The 16,650-nt window shown below is 36.9% G+C and overlaps 1 protein-coding gene and 1 pseudogene across 2 annotated transcripts in view; one reads left to right on the forward strand and one right to left on the reverse strand.

Moving 5' to 3' along the window:
* LOC113679450 (trafficking protein particle complex subunit 11-like) overlaps window positions 1–13,344 on the forward strand; it is a 55,136-nt pseudogene extending 41,792 nt beyond the window's left edge. The window contains exon 31 of the transcript XR_016181825.1: window positions 12,297–13,344. The product of XR_016181825.1 is annotated as a trafficking protein particle complex subunit 11-like (transcript). The remainder of the gene's footprint in view (window positions 1–12,296) is intronic.
* LOC149036591 (uncharacterized) lies at window positions 3,196–7,588 on the reverse strand. The gene is made up of 4 exons (XM_089188811.1): window positions 6,843–7,588; window positions 4,984–5,087; window positions 4,610–4,719; window positions 3,196–4,047 (listed from the first exon to the last, which is right to left on the reverse strand). Exons 1-4 carry the CDS (start codon window positions 6,938–6,940, stop codon window positions 3,682–3,684), a joined length of 678 nt encoding a protein of 225 aa, XP_089044937.1. The 5' UTR covers window positions 6,941–7,588; the 3' UTR covers window positions 3,196–3,681.
* Window positions 13,345–16,650: the final 3,306 nt, after the last annotated feature.

Genomic DNA, 16,650 nt, shown 5'->3' on the forward strand with positions numbered 1-16,650 from the left:
ACTCCCCAAACAACGATGCGCCTTATAACCAAGTATTTTAGCGATATTTTCAGTTTGAAAACATGCAATAATGAAATTAGGAGACCCTCGCAGCTAAGAACACAAACGAGTAGTTGTAAATAAGACCTGAAAAAAATTTCAGGCCCGTTTTTCAGGTCTTATTTACAACTACTCGTTTCAGTAGTGTTCTTAGCTGCGAGGGTCTCCTAATTTCATCTTTCCACCGCAGTGCAAATATGTGAATTTTCATATATCTAAAATCTTCATTCACTTTGATGTTTATTTGGACCCAATTCATTGACCAGCTCCCAGTTGGCTTGTTAGCTCAATTGGTAGAGCGCTGCACCGGTATCGCAGAGGTCATGGGTTCAAATCCCGTACGGGCCTGAAATTTTTTTCAGGTCTTATTTACAACTACTCGTTTCAGTAGTGTTCTTAGCTGCGAGGGTCTCCTAATTTCATCTTTCCACCGCAGTGCAAATATGTGAATTTTCATATATCTAAAATCTTCATGCAATAATGAAATTGCCAAATTGGGGGTGCGTCTTATAGCCGAGTGCGCCTTATAACCGAATAACTACGGTAGTATGGAGGTAATTACCAGCACGATCTGGTTCTTACTTGTTCTGCACTTTTCCATGCAGACCGTTTCCTGTGAAACGATCATAATCCATGTATTTTTGTTTTGAAAGGCACCAAATTTAAAACTAAAAAGTTTAGTCCAGTTGCAATGTGATGAATCACTTGCTAACTTTTCTTGCTCAAATTCTATTGAGGAATATTGGCCATCCGTTGTTTTTGTGAGGAACTCAGAAAAATGTTCTCTTATGGCCCTCAGGCTTGGTAAGAATTTATCATTTGCAGTTATGGCTGAATTAATCTGCTGCAAATTTACATTTATAAAATGAATGAGAGACAGTTGATTTCATTTTGATTCATATTTTATATTTTTAATATGGTTGACGTGGTGGGCATGGTCACCACATCCACCGTGTAGGAGTGGCCTCTCCCTCCTAAGTTGAAACATTTTTTATTTCTTTGATAGAAAAAAAAATGAAAAGTTGAGGTAAGGCAATGCACTTGCAAGGAGATGTTACCCAACTGACAACTATACTCACAAGATCTAAATAAATTACCCTTTTGTCCTAAAATCCCTATTTGTATTATCATAGATTTTTATCTTTCAATGCCTGCTTATGGCAGCTTTTGTTGGATTGGAAATAAAACAGTCTTTGTATATGTGTATGTGCTGGAAACTGTTGCAATGGACCTTCAAAGGGTTTTTTATTTGATCTATATTAAACTTTAATTTCTTTGTCAACAGTCAAAAATAATCATATAGTATCACCTTTTTTTTTCCTTCTCACCTCTAAATCTTTGAAAAATTATTTAATCTTCTATTTGAGAATTGTTTAGAAATGAAATTTATTTTAATACAAATAGGGATTTACGCTGTTAAGTAGTATCATTTGTGGCTTTAATGAAACGAACAATGCATTTTCTCAGTTGTTAGCTTCCAATCTTTGTTGGACAGTAAAAGAAAATTTTGGTATGTATGAAATGGAAGCGTCATACCATGGAAAATGCTTAAACAATTTTTATCCACTTGTCGCGTTGATCAAAAAAATTCACTTGTTCACTAGGCTCACATGTTAATTTTTGTTTGATGCAATAAATCTTATTTGTGCACACTTTCCATGGAATAATCTCTGTTTGTTACAGATTGAAAAATATTTCTTGGGCCCCATACTGTTTCTAAAATTTAACTTCTTTTCGTATGAGCATGATAAATTCAAGATTTTCTAAATACTGTGGAAAATGGCATCGAAAACAAATGTTAGCCCAGTTTATTGTAATGTCAGTTGTTGTTAGGTTACTATTTACTTTACTTCATCATTCCACTTCTTCCACACCTTCTCTTTTTTATTATTTTTCTTGTCCACATCTATTTTATGAAAAAAGCAATACTTGGTTTGAACAAGTTTATTAAAAATACTGCACAAGTTATATAACTGTATTAGAAAAGGTTTCTCTGAAGTGACAATATTGAACCAAGTGATGGTAACATTGCAAAATTATGAACTTCTACTTTACTGGAAATGGTCAAAGGAAAAACAGTTTGCTAACCAGACATCATTTCTTATTGCTTAGACTTTAACAGGAAACTTGTATTTCAAGGAGGCTATGGTGTCACTTTTCCAACTTCCTACAGAGGTTAAAGACTACTCACTGTTTACAGGTGCATAGCATTTTGTGGAATCATAGCATTATAGAAGAAAAGAAAATATTACCGTTGACACTTACCTAAATCACTGCCTGCAGGGGGTGGTCCTTCAGGTAGATCTTCATCATCTATTGTATAAAAACTAAACGTATGTAATTGTCAATTTGAAAAAAGGTATTTTATTTAAATCAACACATGGAGAAAAGATATATTTAGGTGTCCTTAAACATGGATTAATCCTGTCTTAAACTCAGGTTTAATAAGTTTAAGTTGATGTTTAAGTCACTTATACCTAGATTTAAGTTGGACTTAAACCTGGCTTATACTATCTTAAGGCTAAAACTTAATGCAGGTTTAAGTTCACATTAAATGTGTCCAAAACATTCCTGTATGTTTAATATATTTAGGTGTCCTTAAATATGGATTAATCCTGTCTTAAACTCAGGTTTAATAAGTTTAAGTTGATGTTTAAGTCACTTATACCTAGATTTAAGTTGGGCTTAAACCTGGCTTATACTATCTTAAGGCTAAAACTTAATGCAGGTTTAAGTTCACATTAAATGTGTCCAAAACATTCCTGTATGTTTAATATATTTAGGTGTCCTTAAACATGGATTAATCCTGTCTTAAACTCAGGTTTAATAAGTTTAAGTTGATGTTTAAGTCACTTATACCTAGATTTAAGTTGGACTTAAACCTGGCTTATACTATCTTAAGGCTAAAACTTAATGCAGGTTTAAGTTCACATTAAATGTGTCCAAAACATTCCTGTATGTTTAAGTACTGTTTAATTGAAGTAAACAGAGCTCAAACATTTAATGTTGTCAAAGTACCATTTAATGCAAATTAATCTGCTCAAAATTTGTTGCTTATTTTAGTTTTGAATCAAATTTGTGAAATCAGTGAAATATTGTTTTGTTGTTTCATTACTAAACTACCACCCACCAGGTCACATATCACACTAAACAATATATGTTTCAAGTTTCTTTTATTTTAAATTCACTGGTACACATTCTTAAAGCTACTGCCTATTTGTAATTAACCCTTTAACTCCCAGGAGTGATTAACAAGTAACTTCTCCCTAAAATATCTATACCTTATCCAGCAAAGAGATAATGAGAATTCTCAAACTTATCAGGTATAGGTCTTTGTCTTGATATCACACCAGATTCTCATAACTAAGTTACAGGGAAATATGTAGCAGCTGGAGAGGATAGTTACCAATCAGATCTTGGGAGTTAAAGGATTAAAATGTCACACATACCTAGCTTATTTATGCTTGACAGGAACAAATTTTCCCCATCATAAGTCAATAAATTTAACAATACTTGGAAGAAACTATCCTTGTGATCTAGATGACAATAATTTGTTCTAACAAAACAATTACTTCAGTTTGCCATTAAATACATGATAAATAAATGAATAAAAAGTAGAAAAAGTGTTAAGTATTTTTTCAATCACGACTCTTTGTTTATCTGCCTGACAGCCCAAAGTGGGCCAGCAGGTGCAGGCCTCTCCGACATGCCACCAACACTCCTTGGCTTAGCCATTGCCCTGGCATGGGGGGTCAGATTATTTTGGTAGGTTCTGTCTAGCCTGGCTTTTGCATTTGTCAAGCTTGTTCTTTCCCATGATAGCTTCTTAGTTACATATCTTGCCAGTTTCTTTTCTTTTTCACCAGTAATGAAATCTTCTTGCTCCTCATAATCTGATTCTTCGCTACTCATATAATCAATGTAAAGGATTTCACTATAATACTGTTTTTCTTTTGGTGTCATAGAAGCTTGTAGCATCTCATAGGATGACTGACGCCTTTCCAGTTTCTAATGGAACAAAAAGCAACAATTCAGTCATTATTTAGTTAGTGACCAGACCAAATTATATCTATGAAACATATAATTTATTGTCAAATAGAAATACTTTTCTAACTCAAAATGATATCCCACAAAAGATATAAAATATGAAAATAACAATCAGCAATAAATAGAACTCCCAGAAAAAAATTCATGCTACAAAACAGTACTAAATTAAAGCAAACCCATATTATTTGGTTAACTACCAGCAAGGTTGACTTTCCTAATTAATGTGTATTTGTACACCAGTTGTAAACATACCAGTCCAACTTACAGTGTATGACAAATTTGTGCATGGCATTGTTTCATTTTTTGTTGCTGTATATTATCCCACATTGTGTTGTGTTTTCAAACTATTATTATGTTGGTACAATGCCATGCACAAATTTGCCACAGTATTAAACAACACTTGTTGTCAAACTGAATTGAAACGTTTGATTCAGAAGCCATGCTTCAGCCACACTATCTTGAAAATTTATTCTTGAATATAGGTTTAGCATGGCAAAAGCAAGACAACTTAGCTAGTCCTTACATTTAGCAAACGCCTGCTCCTTTTGCACTTTTCTTTATGCTCTTCATTTTTCCCTTTTCTTCTCCTCTGCTCTCTTTCTTTAGTTGTTTTGAAGTACCGATAAAACTGAGCTGTTGAGTTAAAAACAATAATTATTATCGCTGCATGATATCCTAAAATTACAATACAATGACAAGTCTATGTGTATATGTAACATCAGCTTATGGATATATATTAATTAAAAGAATTAATGCTGGTAATATTGTGTTTTCCCTCTCAGTTTTTAAGTTTTCTGTCCAACATATTTCAGAAAATTTGTTTGATTTTGCACAAGGTAAATGCTTCTTGTTCTAACTTGCACACAACATTAAAACTTGATTCCTGTAATGTAATACCTTCCATTTGTAAGTCAGTCCATAGGCAGCTTTCTCCTCCATGCTCTTTTTTCAGTACTTCTTTCACTTTTGTAAAAATACTCTGGTTTCTCTTTGACTGTGGACTGTAATAAAAATGAGAATGTTATTTTTGTTTTAAACAATAGCCAGAGGCAGTTATAATAATATTATTATTATTCAGCCAAAAAAGGAAATAATACCGTAATTTCCGGTCGATTACCCGCACGGCCGATTACCCGCACCGGCCGATTATTGCATACGGCGAAAAAAAAAGTCAACGGATTACCCGCACCGGTGGATAACCCGCACGTTGTTATTCAACTTTTTCGGTGGCGAAAACGTGACATTAAGGCGATACATTTCAGTCTTTCGATTCAGACATGTGCACAATTCTGTGTCAATATTAGCTTATACTTTATTGATAAAATTATACAGTGAAAATTGAACAGTAAAATTATACAGGGCGAGTGTTAAAAACTTGAATGATAAAGTAAGTTCAGTTCAAAATCCATTAAAATCTTCATCCTCAGTGTCACTATTAAATAAGTCCATTAACTGCGCATCGAGTACAGGATCCAGAATTGCGGTAGATGTTATTTGTTCATCGTCACTGATGTCGGATGTCTGAGATGCATCATCGTCAGTGCCACTTGCAATTCCTGCTTTTCTAAAACCATTCTTGATGGATGAAACTTTTACAGCCTTCCAAGCTCGCACAACCCAGTCGCAGACTTCGGCATGGGTGGCCCTCCTCATTTTTCCTGTTTCGGTAAAGGTATGGATTCCCTCTGACATCCACTTCTCCCACTCCTCGTGGATACACTTATCGCGAATGATCGAGGTTTATAATTCTTATTCAGTCAGTTACCTTTTTATAGCATGTAGGAGCGTAATGAGCAATATCCATTGTTCATTTGTCGTTAAAATACTTTTTCAGCGCGAAATTAGTTAAGTTTCGCACCTATTATTTTCAACATTCTGGTGATGCATTTGGGATTTAAAATTACTGTCGGCAATTTCTCAAAAAAATCGATATCTCCTGTTCTACTGGGCCTAACAAGTCCCTTAAAACGGGAAAATTCTCTTTAGCTCAAGCTAGTGAAAACTGGAAATTTGTTACTGATGCGCCGGATATCCTTGGATTATTTTTGTCACCATCAAGGTTTTGTTTTCACGCGTGCCGATAAAAATTTGTTTGTCACGCAACTAATTATGCGTGAAATAAACTCGAGTTGGCATCATGTTTTCGTGCCGCTTTGTGGCACATTTGATACAATAAAATTCATTTGAGAGGTGGAAACGCAGGTAGGTGAGAAATTTTTTCAATTCAACTTCCAGAAGAATTTAAAATTGTCACATAACCCGCACCTCCCTATTACCCGCAGTGGCGCGGATTTAATGCAAAATCAACAGATTACCCGCGGGTAATCGACCGGAAATTACGGTAATTCAAGTAAAGCAGTTATACAAGAGGGACAATTTTCTAATCACTGCTGGTACAGTGCAGAAGCTACATGCTTTTTACACCTTCAAACTGACATTAGGATTTCTGGTTCTTGGAGGGAAAAGATTTCTCAAAACAAAAATTTGCATGTATTAATCTATCAGCAACATAATAGTTGAAATAACAGATTCTAAAAGTTTACCACCTCCTACTCCCAATTTGAATATTTTACACTGGCCCCAGACTCTAAACACTGGCCTCAAAACAGATAACTAACAGTCCCTTAGAAGAAGCTGGTCAGAGAGAGATTTAGTTCTTGGTGGTAAAGTTTTAATTCTAATATCTTGCATGCCATCTCTCTTAGTGCCTTGCTATTTAAACACATCATCTTATGTATGGTAAAAAAATAACGTACTCCTCATCAATGATGAAACCTTGTGTCACTTTTTTTTCTACCATCTTTTTGAAGATGAACCGAAACCGTTTCTGGAAGATAATATGGAAGAACATCATATGTCAAAAGTCAATTCAAACCACAAACTTGTTTATTTCTTTAATCAGGGTCAGCAGGGTTTTTGGGTAAACAGTACACAGTGGAATTTTAAACTGGGTAAACAGTATTTTTGCTAAATGCTTGCAAAATAGGCACAAGAATTCAGCACAAGGATGTTCCAACTTTGTGATAAGCACTAGAACCAACATCTACACATATTGTGCTTTAAGTTAACACAGAACACGCGTGATGGCGGAATGGCGGTGTCTTTGAAGACACGTTTTATGCTTCTGATACACCGCAACTGAAACTCTCAAACACAACTTAACGGTACTAAAGTTGAAAAAATTTATATCCTTAAAGTAATTAAAGAATATTTACCCTTAAGTCATTTGGAATCACAACATTTGATTCTCTGCGAGAGCTTTTAGAACGTTTGTTGCCTTTCTTCTTTGCCTGCCCTTCCAGACTCGCAAGTTGGTTCTTCAGCTTTGCATTTTCTTGCTGAAGGACTGCATTCGTATCTTCTAGTTTCTTTTGCCCTTCGAGAATCGAATCAATCCTTCTACTCATTCTTTCCATAAGAACAAGCTGTCTCTCTTGAACTGGATCGTTTGCAGCCATCATCCTATCGAGGAAGAATCCAAACACGTGCCCGCAACGAAACGAAACTCTTGTAAAATTTAAAAAACGATCTCTGGCTAAAACTTTTAAAAGTTTTAGCCAGAGATCGTTTTTTAAATTTTACAAGATGTTTTATCCTGGCTGCGGCTCCTCTATCTTTTCACGAAACGAAACTCGACCGAGTGAATGAACGACAGTGAAAGATCAAATATCCCGCGATTATAGTTTTGGACATTTGATTGGCGTTCATACGGTATTTGTCATGCGCATAAGGATCTCGGCCTCACTCTGGGGACGAGACATACCGCGTCCTCGATACAAACGCGCGCTTTTCAACGTTCAGTTACAGATGTCTGGTGACGTTTGCAGTTCAAAGCTGTTCACTTCATGCTCAGAAACCCCGGTTTCCTTGTTCAGCAAAACCAATGCTTGGGAAGTTTTAATACCCTTTGTGTGTGGGACGCAAATAACTTTGAACCTAGAGCATCAAGCTACTTTTTGCCTGTTTATAGGATACACAGTCTTTTTGCTGGAGCTTATTTAACTCTTGACAATGTAAAACTCATGGCAGTTTGCCCTATTCCACGCCGTGCCATTATTTTACCAGCCAGTTATTAACATCAATCTACATTCACATGTCGTTGTTGTTTTTAATATATTTAACAATAAATATTATTCCCCTTAGTGGTGGTGGATATTTAATGAGCTGTGAAGTATATACCAAACCAGTGAGATAAAAGAATTATAAATTTATATCTCAGAACACTGCAAAAAAAAGTTTTTCACACTTCAGCTTAAGCTGGGAAGTGGATAGCACATGCATGTACTATCCTGAGTTTGAGTAGCCAATCAGAGCATGCAAAAAACACTGTCCACTGGTTTGGTACATACTAAAATTATATGGTTTTGAAGAAATGTACCTTATTTGCTCAGGTTAGTCAAATTCCCTGTGCAACCACCTTCCTTTAGTGAAACAGTTTCCAACACAAGAAATCAAGTCTCTTGTTCACAATCAACAAACACAGTTTCATTACCCAAAGAATTGAAAAAGCAATAAAATCAGTAGCGTGAAATATTGTGGCTTTACTAAATACATAATATTAATATTAATTTATGATTAATTCATTGAAGGTTGCTGGAGGCTGCTCTCGTATGGTTTCTGGTTCTGGTGAGAGATTATGTCAATAAAGTAGACTTGGTGTACACCAAAAGATTTGATGTGTTTTTAAGGTCCTTAAACATGGCATAAATATTATGATAAATTTAATGTTGTATTTAAGGCTCCTTTAACTACCTTAAATCTCCCCAATAGGTTTAACGATTTTTTTAGATTTAAGGTGGTTTTAGATTTAAGGTGGTTTAAAGTAACCCTAAATCCTTCAAAGGATTTAAGTACAGTTAAAATGACTTAAACATAGCTTAAATCTCAATGTCGATTTAATTTGCATTTAAGAATGCTTAAACCTCGCCTAAACAAAGGTACATAACAAGAAAAGTGAAAAACGTCTTACAGCTTTAGGACAAGAGTGTCTTCAGCAGCTATGGGTAAGCAATTTAAAAGCTTTGGAATAACTGGTAAAATGACGGATATACGATGTCCTTACACTTGGTACACAGTTATGTGTAATTAACAGTATCCAAAACAGTATGCACTCGTGTCCTGACAAAGTTGCTGAAGAGTGGTAAAGTGAAAAATCTCTAACAGCTTTAGGGTAAGAATTTCTGCAGTAGTTATAGATGAGCAAATTAAGAGCTTTGGTATAATTAGTAAAAATAGTGGATATACAATATCCTTACACTTAGTATACGTCTATGCGTAATGATCAGTATACAAAACAGTATACACTTGTGTCCTGACAAAATTGTCGGAAAGGGTGCAGAAAAATTGCTTTTCAGTAAATTTTTAGTGCAATATATACGCAGTACCTGTATGCAAGTAAATTTAAAGCATTATAATGCTTGGTGAAAAACTGGATATATGGTGTCCTAATACTTAGTATACGGTTATGTGTAATAATCAGTACACAGAACAGTATACACTTATGTCCAGACAAAATTGTCGGGAAAGGGTACAGAAAAAAACTGCCTCTCCGTAAATATTCAGTATAGAAATATCTTCAGTAGTTGTATATAAGTAAATTACGTAAATTTGTAGCTTCATAACAATTGGTGAAATACTGGCTATACGATGTCCTAACACTTAGTATACGGTCATGTGCAACATCTAGTATACATAGGAATAAGGAATCAAACATATACTGATCATTACTCAGTCCTTATACATCGATGTCCTTATATGTCAGTATATCTCTCCGTGTACGTCATGTATACGGGCTCATTACGCCCCCTGATATTTGTTAGATGCCTTTTCAACTGAACCTTATTTAGGGGAATATATAGAAGTCCTTTCGTTTCTTGATTTAATCATTTTACATTGTTTTAATTCTTTAGAACTTCTGCGGCTGATAAGTTTCCAGTTGTGGTCACAGAGCTCACTTTCCCCTCTGTAACAGTAGAGAGAGATTTTGCGATACAGGCAGGTACGTTTCCAGCAAGGTTAATCATACGGCAATATGCCAAGCGTCAAAATCAAACTACCGTATTTACCCGTGTATAATGCGCGCCTGTGTATAATACGCACCCTAATTTTTGACCTCTTTTTTCCGAAAAAAAAGATTTCATGACAAATGCCAAGAATTAAAACTTCCATTTTTCCACTTAATTAACAAGAGCTGGGAATTCATCAATAATATGTTTACAACAATTTCTAACTAGTTGCTACTACAAATATCGAACGCACCGAGCACCTATTTACAAGCTTTTCTATTCAGTAACAGTCAAACGTTTTATAAATGTTGTAACTTGAAGTCCTTACTAATATACCTACATTCACAACTTGAATTATTATCATAACAGCCGTTTATAAACATTATTTCTACTCACAGTACTGCTGGTAGCTTGAATATAATTACTGCATTGCAATTGCGTGATTTAAGTAAAATGTTCAGTGTCTTTAAACCGACTCACAGTCCGATTCGAATAGGTTTTCGATGACTGAATCCTCAAGTTCATCAGTGATCTCAGTTGAATTGTAAACCAATTCATCTTGTGATCCATTCGAATTGTTTGTGATCCCACACTTCAGAGAGAGGCAGCGATCATTTCTGATGGAATGCCTTCCAACGCTTGTGAAATATACGAACAGATCAGTTCCTCCGAAGCCTTTTTTTGTCGTCCAGTAAGTTCGTGAATTCCATCAGCCATCCACTCCTTTCGGACTCCATCTCTAAATGGTTTGTTCAAAGATACATCGAGCGGCTGGAGAAGGGAAGTTCGCGTTTGAAGGAAGTGTTCACAGTATCTGTCATGTGAGCTTCAAATGAGTCGTAAACAAGCAAGCTCTTTCTCCTCCCCAGGCCACCGATCCGTGCACTTTTACTTTCTTTGTTGCGTTTTTAACGTATGCAAATTAGGACGTGCTTGACAAACAATAGAATCCGTGTATAATACGCACCGCGATTTTGATGCTTTTTTTTATGGAAAAAAAAAGTGCGCATTATATACGGGTAAATACGGTATATCATTGGCTACTGCGCACTGATTGGCTACTCAAACTCCCAATATCCTTTGCTATTTATCTACGAGAAACGCGGGCGGAATTCGCCAGAAGCCAACGCAACTTTGGTGAATAGTTGTTAACTATGAATTTCATCTCCAGATTCAATTTCGTCTGCGGCCAACTGGCGATCACAGGCTCAAGTTCAGTTTGTACCCTCTTTACGGGGGCTTTTTGACTCTTCCCAAGCTGCATTTCAAACTGCCTCGCTTTCAGGTTAGGTGAGATGAACATGCGCAGAAATTGGTTCCGACCAATGTTTTTATAAAGGTAAGAAACTTTTTTTATGTCCAAAACGTAAAAGAATGCAAATATTTTGCAACGCGTTGGCAGAACATCGGATAACGCTCAATTTGGTTGGTTTTATTTATTAACACAATCATCAGAAGATGTTTCTACGCTCTAATTCGGTTCACTAAATTAGTTATAAATTATTCAAGTGTTTGACTACCGTAAAGTTTACGATCCAAATCGCCATACTGGCTTCTCGCTGAAAGGCTGTATCCTTTAACCCTTTCACTCCCAAGATATTTTTATTAACTCTCCTTACTGTCTGTCTTACGATTCTTTAGATGTTAGTTCGGAGAATTTGTCATTGGATCAACTGATAATCCCCTAATTGCTAATTTTTTTTTCGCATAACTTGTCTGCTTTATATTGTTTTGATATTGTAAGGAGAAATTCTGTCCTAAGTCACTTATGAGGACTTCCTGACTTGAAAGTGGATGTGAATTCTCAGGCCCGGTGGCCGTATTTGCAACACCTTTACGGCCCTGAAACGGAAAAACAAAACAACAAAATAAACAGCTGCAGTAACCTTGTTGCAAGGGATGGCTGTGTAATGTGTTATTACATAGCGTGGACCGACTGTCTGAACAAATTACACATACCTAAAATTTATTAGTTATCAGTTTTAAAAGTTAGCACGTAGGATATCCTTGCGAAAACAGGTCTAGAAGTTTTTAGTACAACTAGCGACTGGAATACCAGTGATTAGTCATAAAATGGATTAGTCACAAGTTTTAAAAGTTAGCATGTAGGATATCTATGCAAAATCAGGTATAGAAGTGTTTACCATAATCAGAAACTTGAAATCCATTGGAAAACTCATTTATAACGTGTCTGTTATCACACAGCCTCGAGGCCGGGAATTGGAATCTGAGAAGAAGCCTGGTTACTAGTACTAAAGATAGCTAATGGAACAGTGGAGACTGGAGGCAAACTTTCCAGTTATAGTCACAATAGGATTTTAAGCAGCAAAGTGATGCAGCGGAGATTTGAACCGCTGTAAACTGCCAGCCACATGAAGGAAATTCTTTAGTGGGGGCTTTTGTCCACTGGCTGGTGAATTGCAGGATGTTTAAGGCCAAACAACTCTGTGGTTAACAGATACGCTTATGTGTTTTTGCGCGCATGTCGTATCGATATCACGTAGAATCAGTTGCACTACTTCCTTTGGGTGGATTAAGAAATTAAGAGTAGTGCTACTACATAGAACGACGACTTGCCCGGAGATATTTGCTCCGTTTGTGAGTTTCTCTCTCTTGTTGACTTGGAGTGACATGTTTCCAGTTTTGTTCATATTTAACCCTTGAAATTTCGTATAGAACGCTTTTTGACAAAGTGTCGTAAAACTGAAATCAAAGCAATCCCAACAGCCAATCAAAAGAAAGAAAATACTTTGAAGAGCCAAAGAGAAATCAAAGTGAACACAACCAAACTGTCTAAAGCGCGGGAAAACACGGGTGACCAAGTTGTGGTTGATTTTACTTTTGCATCTGATTGGTTGAAAGAGGGTGGCCCGAGTTTTCTGGATCAATGACAGAGCGGAGCAAAACCAATGTAATCTTAGATTGAAAATTGCCCTATGAGTTCAAGATTTCTTTCGCGTGGTCGTTGACTTGGGTCAAGCCTGAATCAATTATCACAAATAGAAATCAAAAGCGAATGATTAAACTGTTTAGTTGAACTTCTAAGTTGAACTCGTTCAAAACTTAACAACGAAACAGGCTCATGATTTTTTTAGACACCTGGACAGTATGAGGCTACGTAGTTGCGTAGCGAATCAGATTGCAGCATTTGTGAATTTCTACTTATATATGATTTATGTGCCACTCTCGCTAAGAGCGGTCCTCTTGACTTCCCGTCGGAAAAAAGTTTTCTTTTATTTTTTGCCCATGAAAAGGGTTTAGGACACATGTTTCAAAAATAGTTTAGTTGTTCTCCAATTCTCTTTTTTTGCTTCGCCACAAGCCAAAAATCATTTTTGGCCAGACCACCCCTGCGAACAGTGATCGAAAGTGTCAATTTCAAAGATTTTGTCTAGCGCGCAGCGACTGCAACAATGTAGCTTACGGAATTCTATTTTGCTACATGTTACAAGGTGTACTCATTTAGTTCACAGACAAAATATGGAAACTTCAGCTGAAATATTTTTCATACCAGCGTGATCAGAGGAGACCCTGCTCTTCGACCTTAATTTGCATATCAAAAATTCACTTCTTTGTACGAAAGACTTCTCAAAATGCAGGCGTTAATCGGGCCGAAAAAGCATATCAGTGCATAGTTTATACACCAATGAGGTCACGGATTGCCTCAAATCCGCGGGTATATCTCTAGCTTCCATCCACCAACTTCTTAAAAACAACGCAAATCCATGTGTTTGCTCAATTGCGCTCGTGTTAAAGATCATTTGCATGATTCTTGGAATTGACCAAGATCTCCTTCTGACATTTCAAACTTCGTTCGTTTATCTTCTACGTTGAGGATTTTAGGTTTTCGCTGCAACTGAATGGAGATTAGATGCCGAGTTGTCTTAAAACGTTACCGGTCGTAACGCTTGCGCGCTTGCGATAATTTACGTTCAAATATCAGGTCATGAACTATGCAGTGTGGAGAAGATCAAAATTAAAGAATAAAATTCGGCTCGCTGGTCATAACAGACATATCGCGTTGCTTGAAAGGACACAAAAACAAGTTAAAATAGGTTGCAGTGTTTATATTTACAAAACAACACGCATACATATGAGGTTCTTTTACGGACAAAATATCGAACATGGATACATTAATATTTTGTTCAATAATTTACATTATTGTTATGCGTTAAAATACAATTTAATTTTGATCTTCTCCACACTGCATAGTTCATGACCTGATATTTCAACGTAAATTATCGGGAAGGCGCCTTCCGATCACCTTTGTCTACTTTGTAAGTCACGCGCAAGCGTTACGACCGATAACGTTTACGCAACGTTTTAGGACAACTCGGCATCTAAACTTCTTCTTCTAACGCTATTTTCGCAATGTGAAACGAACGAAATCTCGCTCTGGATAATGTTTAGGTGTGTTTGGTTTTATCTATCATGTTATTATTTTCCACAAAACGCCATTACCAAAATATTTTGGTTACTTTACCCTCGGAGAATTTAAAGAGATCGCCCTAAGGAGAAAACTTAAAGAGCCTACTAAAACTTCCACAACGGATCACGCAGAAGAAGAGGACTATGGCCGTGAAGCGAAAGACCATGATCAAGTGTTTCAATGTCCAAAAGAGGGCCGCACGCGTAGTTTCCAACGGCACTCTTCTCTTGAAAAGCGTCTCGCGTTCGGAACATGCGCAAAGACGATTGAAGGTTTAATATGCTGCAAGACTCGAGGAAGGTTCAAGTTCCGTGCAAACTATTCCTCTACCTCCTGAAACCTGTCCTCGTAGCAGTGGGTGTGTAACACCGCCTGAAGGCTTCGCTTTAAAACACGTAAAGAAAGCTTACTGGTTTAACGAAAAGCAACGAGAGTATCTGACTGTTAGATTTACCATCAGACAAGGAAGCGGCAGGAGGGTCTACGCGGAAATTGTTGCAACAGAAATGAGAAGAGCAAAGGGATTGAACGGGGAGCGCTTGCTCGGTGTCCCTGAGTTTTTGACAACTCAACAAGTAGCTTCATTTTTTTCCAGAATGGCAGCAAAAATGAAACAGCAGACAGCCCCCTGCGCACAAGCTGTAACTGAGCAAGATCTGATTGCTATGGAGGAAGAATTTTATTTGTCAAATGTTAAGGAGTCTATTTTTGAGCAGTTAAATGTAACTCATCCTATTCATTACCAACAGCACAACATCTGTTCCATGGTCGAGAATAACACACTCAAAAACCTCGAACTTACAATCTTAAAACTCCTTTGCGAGAGTTTCAATCTTGCATTACCACCTGAGGTTGTTCAGAGAAAAAGAAAAAAAACTTACATCGCTCTGCTCGAAGACCTGGTTAGATGCTGCTCTTGCAGTGCAGTTTAAAAGGCAAATGGCAAAAGGCTGCTTCAAAAATTGAGTTTTCTATGAACGTTGATATAGAACGGGGGCCGTGTAGCATATTTTGGATCGGAGGAGCTATTGTAGTTCCCGCGTAGTGTGAGCTCATTGGCACCAACTTATATATGAGGGTCCTGGGGCCTCCCCTGGCAAGCTTTGAAATCTAGAGCTTCTGAAATCACCCGAAACACGTTTTAATCCTAAGTAAAATTTGTCAATTTTTTTACCACAAAGATTAAAATAAATAATAATGATAATAATAAATTGTTCTTGGTGGGGCTACAGCCCATTCAACCCCATAGCTCCGCGGTCCCCGTATTAAAGGCGCAAACCGGAAACGAAAAAGTCCCCTTCGAACCTCACTTGGCAGTCAGCCTGGAGTCAGATAGGATCAGGCCGGCTAGATATTGTTTGATATAGACTCATAAAAGGATTTACACAAGTATTGCAAAACGAGATATATAGGACTGGATGCTTTAGAATGGAGTTTTTACGAAAAAGGATCGTGTCCGCTTTACTCGGCATTTTCACCTCTGATCCAACGTGACAACTGTCACGCTTTTGAAACATTTTGCTTTTCGTCAAGACAGTTACGAGAAATGAAACAAAAAACTCATTGGCTTAAAGACGAATTAAACGCTATTAAATACTGGTCATTATTCTTGTAATTTTTATGTTGTAGCCGTCAAAAGAGCCCTTCCTACACCAGAACCGTTAGGCGGTACGATTTCTACAACTGATTTGCATCATGCAAATTCGTGACCTCTGGCCACAGTGCGTCGCAAACCTTTATGTTTTGCCGTCACGTTTCTGAATTACCCAGATTTTTTATTTCTTATTATTTTAGAACAAAGACCAAACTTTGTGCCAGTATGTAGTTTGGCATGATGTCACACATACCAAGACGCGTTTTGAAGGCTTGAAGTTGCTCGATTTTTCGCTTTTCATCAGCAGAAATATTGGACGAGATGGCGGCCGCGCTTGTGCATTTCGTCCATAAATTTCTAACATATAACAATCAGGAGCTCATGGCCCCGTCTGCTCTCGATCGAGACATATTCAGTACTGCTATTCATCAAACCTCACAGGGACTCGATAAATAAAAACCACTTACTTCCCGGGCCAGTTCTTTTGTCATTGATCATTGACCTAGGTCGCCATACAGTTCTTCAAAATCCGTCGT

Source organism: Pocillopora damicornis, chromosome 12 (genome assembly GCF_964200805.1).
Source record: "Pocillopora damicornis chromosome 12, jaPocDami1.2, whole genome shotgun sequence".
Classification (NCBI taxonomy): domain Eukaryota; kingdom Metazoa; phylum Cnidaria; class Anthozoa; order Scleractinia; family Pocilloporidae; genus Pocillopora; species Pocillopora damicornis.

Excerpts from the sequence above, each read along its gene's own strand:
- LOC149036591 (XM_089188811.1), bottom strand. The coding sequence starts at position 6,940 with ATGATGTTCTTCCATATTATCTTCCAGAAACGGTTTCGGTTCATCTTC. Across the intron at positions 5,088-6,842 it reads GGTTTCATCATTGATGAGGA|TCCACAGTCAAAGAGAAACC; the intron begins GTACGTTATTTT and ends TTTTTATTACAG. Across the intron at positions 4,720-4,983 it reads GACTGACTTACAAATGGAAG|CTCAGTTTTATCGGTACTTC; the intron begins GTATTACATTAC and ends TTAACTCAACAG.